The sequence below is a fragment of the Arctopsyche grandis genome, chromosome 11, assembly GCF_051622035.1.
Source record: "Arctopsyche grandis isolate Sample6627 chromosome 11, ASM5162203v2, whole genome shotgun sequence".
Classification (NCBI taxonomy): domain Eukaryota; kingdom Metazoa; phylum Arthropoda; class Insecta; order Trichoptera; family Hydropsychidae; genus Arctopsyche; species Arctopsyche grandis.
Window position 1 is genome coordinate 7734893 of NC_135365.1, and position 14663 is coordinate 7749555.

The 14663-nt window shown below is 33.5% G+C and overlaps 2 protein-coding genes across 20 annotated transcripts in view; both read right to left on the minus strand.

The window, feature by feature from the left end:
• The window catches only part of LOC143919373 (microsomal glutathione S-transferase 1-like), a 241515-nt gene that overhangs the window by 118855 nt on the left and 107997 nt on the right, over positions 1-14663 (minus strand). The gene's annotated exons all lie outside the window — the stretch shown is intronic.
• AMPdeam (AMP deaminase) overlaps positions 1-14663 on the minus strand; it is a 41818-nt gene that overhangs the window by 19168 nt on the left and 7987 nt on the right. For 2 of the 19 annotated variants that reach the window (XM_077441650.1, XM_077441649.1), the window contains exon 1: positions 283-307. The exons of 2 other annotated variants lie outside the window; for them this stretch is intronic. Coding sequence is in view for 8 of the 17 variants with exons in the window: in XM_077441653.1 (XP_077297779.1) it covers positions 8612-8687 (76 nt within the window). In the remaining 9 variants the exon portion in view is untranslated. 15 more of the 19 variants (XM_077441653.1, XM_077441659.1, XM_077441656.1 and 12 more) reach the window with 15 other exon arrangements.

Sequence of the window (14663 nt, forward strand, 5' to 3'; positions counted from 1 at the left end):
CACGGGCTGTTATCGTTGACCTTACGGCCAAAACCTACCCCCAGATCCGCGACCCGCGGTCTTTGTTTGCGAGACGTGCGCGCGGCGCGTATTGTACTAGACGGTGTGCGCTCGTCGGTCGATTTCGATCTACCGAGATTTTAATCAAATCAAATGTATAAAAAAAAATAGGTTAACAACAATGGCACGGATTTGGACCAAAACAAAAGAAACGTCATAGGTTATGTAGTGCGAGCGAGACGGAGATATGCGTGTGAGGAGTGAAGCGAACCACACAACCACCTGCGGACGCGTCAGCTGCTCGACTGACCTTCCAGTGGCGGCTCCCACTATCTACATCCATACATATAATAACCACTGTTTACTTTTTTTTCTATCCTTCTGGTTACGTCTATTAATCAATTGTGATGTTTGATTCCCGTTCTAGAGGAAACACGTTGGATTTATTCTTATTGTTATGGGTAATATGTACGTACAATGGTAAATGGATTATTTCGCACATTGTGATAGCGCACATGACAATCGTTGCCATGAAAATCGCGAGTACGGAATATCTGGCACTCGAATTCTCGTTAATCTGTTAGTTCGCATGTGTGGGTCTAGATGGGTGGAATTTTCGGGTGCCAGGTGTTCCATGATCGAGATTTTAGTGACGTGTCCGAGATCGTTATGTGCGGAATAATCACTGAACCACGTACAATATGTATGTAGGCGCAGTAGTATCATCCAATTCCCGTAACAACGGGTTTCCTATAAAAAATATTCCGATGCATTCTGTATATACATATGTATATGTTTGTAGTAATAATACAAAAACTAATTTTTCACAACGCATCACATTTTCCAAACATCCCTGTTAACCCAGTACTTTTCAGAATGATGATCGATGAGTTTCTTTTATCACAAATTTATATACTACATGTATGTACATATATTTAGTCAAGTAGAAATAATTTTACACAGGGCTTTTTGTTTGAAAAAAAAAGGACTCAGGACCCGAACTTACTCTTATCAAGTTTTTTTTATTATAAAAGATTATATTATATATAATATTCGTTTGAAACGTAAAAAATGCTGAGAAAAAAGGTGTCGGAACGCCGTTCCACCGCGTTACATGGGAAAAAGACCCTGACTTTAGCCAAGTTTTTCTAAAGAGAAATAAATGAAGATCTGAGAAAACATATTGAACAACAAATTTCAGGAGATTTAAAATTTTGAAGAAAAGATTTCCAGAAATCTCTGAAACCCATTGAACGACAACGCTGTGTATGTCTGTATGTACATAAAATGTAGGTGTCGGCTGTTTTTCATTACGACCGAGATGTACATGCATATGTATATTAAGTATAACACGTTTCTAATTACATACTGCCCATTATCGAATTTTTGAATATTTTATTTACATTATTAGCGTATGTGTCAAATATGTTTACAAAACATAATGAATTCGTCGGAATTAAAATAAAGTGGGTAGATATAATTTAAAAATATTTGGAACGAACGGAATATTTGGAATATACGGAATATTTAAAAGGATTCTAATAAGAATTATTCACGATTTTTCGAGGGGTATATTTTAATTTATATGCTATAGTTATGTAAGTTTAAATTTCATAATAGATTCGGTCATTTGTTTATCCAAATATAATAGCTAAATAAATACACATGTAAGTATGATAAAATCAGTCAGTCAAATGTAATTAGACAATCAAATTAAAATGCAATTGAAAATTAAATGACTTATACTGATTTTGAAAACAAAATTTCTCATATATTGATTGATATCAATTAGGATTGCCATTGCATACGTACATACACAAGATTACCACTATATTATTTTTACTTTTTAATTAAATTAGTCAACTATTACTCTTTTGTATTAAAATGATTTGACTGATTGACTAATTTGACTGAAATAAAAATGATTAAAAAAAAATAAGAAGTAATTTTGATTCAAAATATTGAAATTGAAATGATATCAAAAGTATTAAGATTGCTATTTTTCTTGATTCTTGTAAACTTATATAAATATATAATGATAAAGTATTTATAATTTGATTTAATTCAATCTCTTATCTTGTTTACCAATTTCAAATCAGTTTTGGGAAATTTATGTGTAATCTTCAATGTAATTAAAATCACAATGGAAATAGTGAACCCTCAAATACTAATGAATATAAAATTATACATAAATACATAAGTCATACATTATATTTCAATCTTATAAAAAAAAAAAAAATTGTTTGAAGAGTTTTCTGTAAAACCCGACTCTAAGAAGACAAATTAGACTAGCACAAGCAAAACCCGTATTTGTATACAGAAAAGCGATTTCCAATACGCAAATGAACCGTTTTCAAAACAGTTTCACTCTGACACAAAAGTGTAGGTATGAATAATTTACAAATACGAGTATTTGTAAATTAATTAACGATTGAAATATACTCCACATCATCATAGATATAATACATATTTTCAACGCTTACAAAACATCAAAATAAAAATCGTAAATACGTACTTTAACAATGACAATGATAAAAATAAAATATTTTTGGCACATTTCATCGTAGACGCTAATTAGATCGACGCAATTCAATCAAATTACGTAACCTGCTATTGACTACTAAGTTACTAGAATATCAGTAACATCATACATTCAAAATTAATTAAAAATAAAGTATGTGCAATTTCAAATAGTTAATCTAGATATTGAAACCGCAGAATTCACCACTGGTAGGCCACAGTATACATATGTACATAAATAAACATCAAATTACGATTAGAGAACGTTGTACTAATAAAATTGTTGCATCGTGCACACTTCGGTATTGCACAATTGCAGCGCGTGCAAAATTTTCCTTCTGGTAAAATTTCAATGTCAAAAATTTTTGTTTTTAGGAGAGCTAAATGATAGTAAAAAAAACGTGTCCGGGTCCACGTACAAAAAACGCATTCCCAATATAGAATTGTAGCAAATGCGTTTTAAAAACATTCGATCATGATCTACAGTCCCATGACAGCGAATTACTAACACCATGCGGATTTTGCAAATTCTATGTTTAGAGCTATATATTGAAGAGTAGGTTCGTAAAATTAAAACAAAGATGTGTTTATAATGATTATACATAGTTTATTTACAATATTAATACAACATATATATATATTATTAATATTTTGTATGTCCACCCTTATTTCGGAGACACGATGCTATTCTTTTGGGCATACTCTCGATACAAGACGCAATGGTTGACTTTATCTCAGGATCTCCCTGCCACACAGAAATTATGTTTTGTTTTAGGATATTTTTATTGGTACATTGGAGCTTATTTAATTTCATTTTAAGGGTATGCCGGACATTTTCTTTAGGATTTAGATCGGGAGAATTACCGGGCCAGTGAAGGAGCGGTAAATTGTGGTTGGACATGATTTTTTTCACAATTTTGGCTTTATGGCAGGGTGCAAAAATATTGCATTAAGTGCAGGCGATCCCTTTTGTCAATTTTGTTTTGTATAGAGTGCAATAGGGTGTATCGCAATACCGTTATATATTGCGAAGCATTCATCATCCCTTCTACAAAATACAATGGCCCCCGACCTTCCGCTCTAATTGAGCCCCAAATCATGAGTGACAGCGGGTGTTTCACATTTTTTATGACACAGGACTCATTATACCGCTTGCCGACTCGCCTACGTACGTATTGGTGAGTCGGTGTCATCAATTGAATTGACGACTCGTCAGAGAAGTGAACCTTAAAAATGTTAAAAACATCGATTAATTCAATTCATTCAAAAAAAATTAGACAAATAATTTAATTTCAATTAAATTACCCCTTTCCAATCGTCGAGGGTGAAGTGGCGATGCTCATTAGCCAAATTGAGCCTGGCTTTCTTCATTTTTGGCGTCAAAAGCGTTTTTTTAAGTAGTTGTCTGCCATTCATCCCCGCGTCTGCGAAACGGCGTTGTATTGTCCGAGTCGATATTTCGGTTCCGCTCCCGTAAATTTGTCTGGATTTTTTTATTTGTGGCAAACCGATCCTTCTCAACAGTATTTATAATATATCGATCGACTCGAGGACCGTATTTTCGAGTGCCACAACAATTCTTACGCTTGGTGACCGTAGGATTTTCACCTCTTTTTAGTTGGGTGCTAATTTTATGCACACTGAAAACTCTAACCCCCTAATCTTTAGCAATATATCGTATAGAATACTTCCCAGTATTTAATAATGTGGAAATATTGGCGATTTTCTCCATAGATAAATCTTTATTTCTTCCCATCTAAAAAGGAAAGGGGTTTTTTTCACAAGCAATTTAAACAAATAATTAAGTCACATTTAAAAAATTTAAACACTTTAACTTACTTCAATGATATCGATAATATACAGGAAAGCAAAAATCTCTTCAAAACTAACTTTTCTCCCAGTGAAAGCACACGTCTACACCAAACGAATTTCAAAGCCAAACTGTGTATTTGCACTTGTTCGGTTTTTAAACTATTTGTATAAACACTACTCATCCTATCCTTCTCTAAATACATAGAATAGGATACAATGAATGGTCTACAAAAAAAACCAACCCAAAATGTTACTTAAGACGGCGCAGGTACACAAAATAGGGTAAATACGCGGGTGTTAGTAATTCGTTGTCATACGACTGTAGATATGTAAACATCTCGTTTCTTGCGCATTGCTATTTGTTATTTCTCTTGTAAATTTTCTAGATGTCATATCGTGCGTAATTTACTTACATACGTACATAGATTCATGTGCAGTCAACGTGGTAGTAGTATGATAAATATTTTGATTAGAACGTCAATTCCTTGCATATTTTAAAATTTATATATCCAACTGATGTACTATGTATAGATTTTATTATTTCACATGTATGAATACAACAAATACTGTAAAAAAATATTTTTATTGAACAAATTCGATTAAGTACCCAAAGAAAATAAAATGAAAATGTAAAAAAGATCATACATAATATTAAATTATAATATTTTAATAATTTTTTTCCTTTTATATATTTCTTACGATTTTTATTAAACCGATCTGCATTGCTATAGGTTTGACTATATTCCCGTATGTCAACTTTTTTTGCATGTCACTGTATTCATCAGCAGGCTTTGGACTCTAAACCTATGTAAACCTAAACTCAATTAAAAATATTATGTATTAGATGTATCATGAGTAGACTACGGATACAGACCGTGCTTTTTCCAGGAATCGGGGCGGTTTAGCTCTATTTACAAAGCTAGAGTGCCAAAAAAATGGTCCGGCGAACCTTTAACAAAGCATTTACAACATTTGAACAATGGACGGCGCGCTGTACGGTCGGACGGTCCGGTGTCTAATTATGAGCATTTAGAAGAATTGTTAATAGGTTTTTGAGCTGTTTTTCCTATTATGCTGTACATTAACATTAGAATAACATAATACTATGATTACTAACAAAATTAAATTAAAATTGTAAAATAGAAAATGATCAGTAGATCAGTAGCTATTAAAATAGATATAATCAAGAATCAAATTCAATTAAAACATAAATATTATAAACATTAGTTTTCATATTCGAATAAACATAATTCATATTCAAAAAGAATTCTAGTAAATTACAGCTCTATAGCCGTAAATACATACACTTTCAACAATGTGCGTCAGTTGCCAGAGGTATTACTAGGGATTGCAATTTACCGTCAAATTTCATAAGCCGGTAAATGAATTTTCCTACTACCGTTACATCGGTTTTTACCGATAAATGAAAAAAAAATCGTGGATTAGATTAGAATATTAGATATTTGTATGCGGTTACATTTCCTAAAAACGTTAACCTATGTAGATTGAATCCTAAATATTTAAAAATAAATTTCGGGTGAATAATGTCATAAATGCATTAAAGTAAAATACGTAATAATAATTTTTTTTTTTTTTTTTAACCAATCAAGTTTATTTATTTAAAGTTTGAATCATAATTGAAACAAACTTCTGATCGCATTTATTAAAATTTCGTTGGTCTGTGTTGCCAGTGAATTTATCAATTTGAAATTTCCAAATTTAATACTGAAAAAAAATTCCAGACAACCTAATCCACAATACGCCATTTAGGAATAGTATGCCTGCATATGTACTTAATTCGCGATAAAATAGTTAACGGTAAATTTAAAATTTATTGAGAAAAAAATGTTCTTTTGTGTACACTATAAGTGGATAGATTAGTTCGTGTATGAACAAACTAGTGAAACTACTCATGAAGTATTTCATACAAAGAAAATGCAAAAAAGATTTTTCTCAACATATAAAAATGATAAGAAAATAAAACTAGGACCTGCTCAAAATTTTAAAGATAACCTATATGCTAAATAATAAAGTTGTATGCATTGACCATTATACCTACATACCAATAAAAACAACATATGGTTAAAGTTAACACACTAAGCGTTGAAATCAGTACTATTATATTTACACTAAATTCTAAATGCTAAAAGGACAAAAAGTTCTAATTCTCAACAGCGTTTAAGTGATTATGGGGGCAAAAGGAATGAAACGACAGCGTGGTTTGATGCACAACTATTTAATATGACGGTCAGTTAGGTAGTAAAGTGATAGCCACCAACATGGTTGAACAGGTCCCAACTCATAAGATGGCGACCCAAACCCAACCATGTCGTAGAACCCCAATAAGATGTCTAGCCCTTTGAATGCTGACGTCTTTTCTGTTGAAAGCCCGCCACGCTAAAAATTTCGCCAACATTTCCAACTAGAATTATTTAGAAACCCAATAGAAAGCAGGTATACAAATTGTAGCTAATCTAAACAAACCCTAGATAACTACCACCGAGGATTTTGAGTTTTGTAAAGGTGTGACAATAGATGTATAATACATAGATCCGCCCTCACGGTTTATACTGGTCTCCCTTTTGGCGCATGCAAAATACATGGCGCATGCACACTTTTCTCTCAGTAAGTTAGTAGCTTCTAAGTAGGAAAGGTCGATTGCGGAGATCTTGTCGATAGATATGCGGAGATCTTTTCATCTTTTCGTCACTAACTGAGGGGTGCGGGGAGTTTAACTAGCGGGGGGAAGTGAAAAAAACGCCGACCGCTGCGTCGTAGGGAAAAAAACATGTTTTTCCCCAACTTCCCCCCGCTAGTTAAACCCCCCGCACCCCTCAGTTAGTGGCGACAAGATCTCCAACGAAATTTGTTGTAATGCCATATCTAGTATATTCTAGATCTATGGGTGTGACTCTATATATCTTGCAACAATATAATATAAATAAACAAAAGAAGTCTATTAATGAATTATTTTTCTAAACTAGCTTCTTCTTCTTAAAATGTAATGCTCACAATCTAAATTCCAAGCCACAATCTAAAATACTCAGTAGTTGGGGATTTCCATCGGGTAATTCTGCTATAGTTATAAATTCAGAAATTCCGGTGCAAACGAATCATTATAAACAACAAATGAATGACACGGATTACATGACCCATGTTCAATGCATTGTTTTTCAATACTACCTTTAAAGGCTTAGAAGGTAGTATTCTTGTTTACTTTGTACATGCTCAATATACAACGCCTATCGGCGTTTTGCAGGCCCATGGACTTGTCAGCAAAACGCCGATCGGCGTTGGTCAGCATTCGAAGGACTAAAATCTTATTTAACTATGTGGAGTTGAATTGAGCAAAGGAACCGAGTAATACAAATGGCAATCCTAATAGTCGAACGGTGACTATGACAGGTAAGAGCGTCACGGGAAACACTAGAACCGTCGATTCTCAAAATACAATAGAAATACCAGTTTAACTAGAATTATTTACATCGTGAAAATGGCACGATGAGCAATTCCGTGGCGCCATTTGAGTAAGTGTGCCAAGAGAAATTCCCTTTTGTTTTCGACTCAGAATAGAGAACGTTGACTATGTACATATGTATATACTTGGTATATTTATGATGAAAATGAATATGCAAAATTCGTTGCCAATTCTTCGTAGAGTAGCGCCAGACTGTTGTCAAGATTCAAAGTATTTTTGTTGTTATCTCGGTTGGCAGAGTTAACTTCTGAAAGGCGAACACATATCTCGATCGGTTCTTGTCTGTCCATCTTAATTGATGGAGACAGTTGTCTTCGTCTCATGTATTTACTAAGCTTTAGTAACACTAATTTCGGTCGATAAAATATCCTATGAAAAAGTTGGCACAGCAACAACAGGTGAATCTAAGTCTACATATGTATATACAATGTATGAATAGGAAAAATACAAACATCGCTTCAATATGTTCACATCTTTAGATCTACCGGTGACTAATTAAGATATGAAATCACAATTTTTATGGACCTTAAAAATTACATGGCACCTACATGTGATTGAAAAACCCAGATAAGACAAGAAACATTATGTACAATAAATATTATACGTTATCAACAAGATAAGCAAGCCGGAATCATTTCCACAGTATTTTATGTAACTGTCAATTAGTTTGTAAAATACCCATTTGTTTTTTTAAATATTCCCATTATATTTAAAACCTAATCCATAGGATTAGGGTTGAAGTAGAACAATATTATCTCAAAACTGTTCTTATCGTCCGTTTTTAAAAAGTGATTTACACACCTGTTTCATCGAAGAAAGAGTCGACGACCAAAATCAATCCTTTTCCAACGACATCAGGTACGCCTCTCTGAGACATGTTCTGTGACCAATTTCAACAATGACACTTTTTCACACTATATAAGTCAATGTCTGTACTCTTCAATGCCCGCCAGACGTCTGAAACACTTATCTTTTTGTTTTAATGACGCGTTGTTGGATCTAATGCACTTGCGATGTTGAATCGGGTTTCAATGCTAATAAAAATGAATCGAATCAATGACATATGCGAAAAGTTGACTTGTGTTGCGATTTTCAATCAAATGAGCAACGACTGTACATATATGAAGTATGGGTGATCGTCACCGCACCGAATGTTAAAAAGTCGAAAATGTTCGTTTACCATGCATACATATAAAAAACGGTTAGTATATATGTATATCAGTGGCGTGCGGTAAAATTCTCTCTCCCCCCGTCGTACATCCTCACTTAATTTGCGCGAGCAGGATACAACAGGAACAAGAGGAACAGGATTTTCCTCCCGTATCCTGCGCGCGCACATTAAACAAGGCTGTATGACGAAAAGAGAGATAATTTCACCGCATGCACTCATTCATATATATTATATATACATAGTACCGTTTACCATGCACCTTTTTTTTGATCTTTCGACTTAAGATCTTTCGATTGTCGATCTTTGCCTTCCGATATTTGCTTTTTCAGGCTTTTCACTTTCGGTCCCGTGAGGTAGACCCATGAAGTATGTATCAATATTTTTTGAATTAACTTACTTAGAGGAACTAACACCTTTATGAAATCTTCCCTTTACAAAAAGCAAACTCATAAAAATCGCACAATTCTTGGTTAAATTATGTATACTTTCAAATACTTATTTTCAAAATAGTTTCTTGTAAGCATTGTATTATATTTTTATTTCAAACTAGTGTTTTTACTCGGCTTCGCTCGGTATTTGTAATATAAACCGCTTAAACATGACCAATCTAATAGTAAACATTTTATTAAATTTATTTGAATAGTTTTATTTTATTTAAATTTATTTGAATATTCATTTGTTTTTTTTATTAAATTGAACGTAATGGAATCTACGACCCAAACAAACAAACAAACATACATACAAAGTCTCTTATTATATATAGTATATACATACAAAGTCTCTTATTATCTTATCTCGAAATTATATATTAGATTTAGTCTTAAGTTAATTTTCTATTTAAAAATCGTAAGTTTACTCAATCCACGTGTACACATAGGAAATAGGTTACGACGTGTATTTTTAACGCTGGCAACACTCCAGTGTATAAATTTGGAACGCGGTATTTTTGAAACTCAAGTGCGCACAAAGAAAAACATTTTCGCGCGAAAAGCTGGAAAAACAAATAAACACTTGGATGATAAATCATCCAGGTTGAAAATCTCCAGACGAATATCAAATACACATTTGCACGGAATGTGTAACCTCAAAAATTATTTGAATTTCCGCAATAAATTTAATTTATGACTTGCAAAACACTATATGATAGCACTAACAACTCTCGAATTTATGTTTAATCGAAATCGGGCCAAATGTGCGGTGTAGAATTTACGATTTATATTACATCTAATACCTTCCGTTTTACAAATTGGCTACAGAATGATTCGGCGCAAATTTGGAGCGCGTCGTTTTTCATTGAAAGCTCAAAGTTTTGCACTTTGTAAACTACATATGTGAGTTCAAAATAGAATAGCACACGACATTCGTGATCGCCATACAGTTCGAAGAACTCGAACCAAAATGAATATCATATTTTCTATTTATAAACTCAACAATGGACTTCTACTAAACAGTAAAAAAACAAAAGCTTTTTTATTTATAATTCCATATAAAATTACTTCCACTTGCATTGAAACTCCATTAATCTGAAAACTCACATGATATATATTGGTGGTCTTACCCGGCTTCGCTCGGTATTTATAATATACATACATAAACCGCCTAAACATTTCTAATCAAATAGTATTGAATTATTAAACTTATTTGAATAGTTTTATTTTTATTAAATTTTTTCGAATATTCATTTGTTTTTCTATTAAATTTAACGTCACGGATTCTACGAACCAAAACTTACATACATACAAAGTCTCTTTCGAAATTATATATTAGATTCTCAATGACGTAAAGCACGAATACTGAAGAGTTTTCATTAACTTTTGAAGCTCCGATTTTCCCTTAGTACACGAAAGAGACTCGGTCTATAAATCAAAATATGATAAAAAGTGTCGCAATATGTATTTTTATTCAAATAAAAAGCTTCTTAAGAAAATAAACAAAAGAAAAATTCAACATAAACTAATTCAATGGATATATTTAATGCTTTTGTTTTATAATTTAAAATTTGAAATTTCTTATGCAGATATACATAGATCTTTATTTAAATGGACTGAAAATCAATTAGAGCACTGTTAAGAGGAAAATTTAAATCGTTCAAAAGTGCATTAAATTGTTTACGAAAAACTCCAAATTTAAATCGACGTGTGCTATTTTCAAATGGAATCGTATTTTATTTTTAATTTCATTAAAAAATAAAATCATATACAGAGCTAGAATAGCTTTGAATCGATTACTACATATACACTCAATCTTAGTGTGTAGCGCGTCAGATTAGTATGCCGCAGCGGGAAACGTAAGCCGTCATATCACTTCATTGACAAGTCGCGCGCATTTGAATTTCATTTCAGCACATGTCAAACTTTTTGGTCGACGCCAACCCCCGGCCAGACAGACACGATCACGTCGATAATTTCACGTAGAATTCATACGACTCGGTCTCGGCGTATTGCGTTTCGAGTCTGTTGGCCGCGGATCTGGGTTACATAACCGTCTCCGAACCTTGGATTTGGCCAGGCCAGACAACGACGAGGATTCGCGGATATTTCACGGAACCGTCACTGTCGCAGTGAAACAATCGCGACGTTGGACTATTGTCGACTGAGCGTCCCGTGTCGTCGCCAAAACATCACGGCCTGGCACCGGAGCTCGCGTGATTCTAGCGTTAGCGCGGCCACACTCGCATTGTTATCTAAGCAGTTGCTAAAACGCAGATCCAACACTGTCGATTGGATCTTTATTGCTAATCATATTTAGAAAAGTTTGAGCGTCGCTGAATTACCAAAAAAAAAAAAAACTAATCAAGACCAATGCCACTTTAGCGTGTGCCTACATACAGTGCTAAAGCAAAGTACACACTGAGTGGTATGGGACGTAACGTATCCGGGGACGAATAATCCAATGACTACGGTAATTGGATTATTCGTCACATTGCGGTGGTCACAAAGACAATTTGAAATTTGCTATGAAAATCACGAATACACAATATTTGGCACTCAAGTTCTCGTTAGTATGATAGTTATCGTTAGTATGATGGACTTTTCGGCTGCTAGATGTTCCGTTATAGAGATTTTAGTGACTTTGTGGCGACTAATCACCGAACCCGGAATACTTGCCATCTCGCTTGCACCAACGCTATCTGCGTCACAAATGTGTACGCACACGGGCACCAACGAAAGCCTTTCTAACGCTATTACCGCTTGAGTCAGTACGTTTAGATAAAACAAAATATTAAAATAGAAAACTAATCCTTATAAACGTGGTGAAATAAAAAACACGTAATAGTATACGTTTTTAAAAAACGCATAATAGTATGGAGAAAAAATAAACTTATAATAGTATGAAAAAAAAATATTTTTGACTTTTAAAATTTGCTAGATAAGTATTTTAAAGTAATGAAATATCATAATCAATAGGAAAAACGTCTGAAAATTGATTCCAATACTCGATTTGAACACATAAATACTAGGTTTTGATTTACTGACCGCAAAAGCCAAAAAATTTTTTTTTACATTTTTTAAATCGCTAATATCTCATAAACGAGAGCGAACCAACAAAAATCATTAACATATTCGAATTCAGTGGTTAAAACTTAGTAAAGATTGATTGTCTCCGCTCTGGTAATTTTTTGTTGCTCGGTGTTATTATTGCCCACAAACCGCTCGCTCAAGTCACGAAAATCTCTATAACGGAACATCTGGCAGCCGAAAAGTCCATCATACTAACGATAACTATCATACTAACGAGAACTCGAGTGTTAAATATTCCGTATTCGCGATTTTCATGTCAAGCATTGTCTTTTTGGCGATCGCAATATGCGTAATAATCCAATTCAAAGTAATAATCGTAACTCGATCAAAGAATTAATGCATCAGCTGTAATATTGAAATAATAGATTTTATCGAATTTTGCGATATTACTCATAACTAAAGCCCGGACCCTAAGGGGGCCGTTTATTGTTCAAATGTTGTAAATGCATTGTTAAAGGTTTGCCGAACCTTTTTTACAAAGCATTTACAACAATTGAATAATAAACGGCACGCTTCCGGTCCTACCTCTACTCATAACCAGTGAGCGGCGCTAGGATGCGCCAGCTCGAAATAAATGGGTTTCTTTTGTTAATTTCTATTGTTAACCTTTTTTTTACTCTCTAGAGCAGCGGTTTCCAAACTTTATGCTACTACGCCTCCCTAAAAAAAATTTTTTTTTCCGCGCCTCCCTACCTTTTATTTTTAATAGATATAATAATATAGACCCGTTTTAAATAATAAACCTTTATTTAAAAAAAAATACTGAACACTACAATAGACAGAATAATAAAAAGGTTTTGCTATAACATAAATTTATACGAACACGTATATTTATTTTTATATTAAATTACTAATTAAACTACATCTAACACATCAAAATTTAATGTGAAGGATGTTGTTGTTTATTGGCACAATGTTTATCAAATCTTGGGGGCAATATGGAGAGTGCCACTCGTAACTCCTTTTCGGATATTAACCTGGCTCGATATTTGGTTTTTATTGCAGCTAGTGCCGAAAAGCCCGTTTCGCTTAAATAAGACGTTACAAACGGTAGAAGCACTTGCATTGCTTTGCAATACAAAGATTCATACTCTCCACTAAGATTCATCCAAAATCTAATTATGGTTTCATTTTGAAACTTTTGTTTTAGTGAGCTATCGCATAATAATTCTATCAATTTTTCTTTTTCGATGGTTGTCAGCTCGAATTCGTCTTCTTCATTGTAGTTAAATGGAATCTGTATCCACAAAAACTTTGAGAAATCAAGGTCTTTGAAATAATTGGAAAAATGCAGCACTAAACCATCCAAGTGGTCAATAAAACGATTTTTACCTTCTTTAATGTTGGCTGTGGCCCAGAAATTTTTGGAAAGTGAAAGCATATCCAACTCATTCTTTTGTAAATTTGATTTCCATAACTTCAACTTTTTAATGAAAGCTTTTACTTTGTCTTTTTGAACAAGTGGATGTATTTGTGATCCCTGCATTGATTTATTTAAACCGCTCAATTTTCCAAAAATTTCAACTAAATAGGCAAGATTAACAATAAAATTATCGTTCGTCCACAAATGTGCCTCTTCATGTTGGTTTTCTTCTTGAAGGGTTGCTAATTAAATGTGTATATAAAAATTAAAGAAAAATAAAAATAAACATTCATGCATTGAATTTTTACTGTTAAGCTACGATATGAAGTTTTATTTATTTGTAGATATTATGGTATGAAAATTATTTTTTTATTTAAAAGTTTTGGCGCCTCCCCTGGCAATAGCCCGCGCCTCCCAGTTTGGAAACCGCTGCTCTAGAGAACAAAAAAAGGTTAACAGTGGAAATTAACAATAGGATCCCGTTTCAGCGCATTTTCGCGCCTATCTTTGCTCATAACAACATGTGCACATATACATATGTATCCAATATATACGTGCAGCAAAATATATCACGTCTACAGCCCATTGTCGTTGTTTAGTGTATTATTATGAATTAAAATACTTAAATACTAAACCAACAAACCAAATCTCTTAATAGAGTCATTCCTTACTAGTCAAAAATTTTGCCCCCTCCCATGGGAAAAGCTGAAATGAGGCCCCTGCATATGGCTACCTGTTAAAAATTCTTTTAGAGCCAAAATACACTGAGTGGTATAGGACGTCACGTCTCCTTGGCTT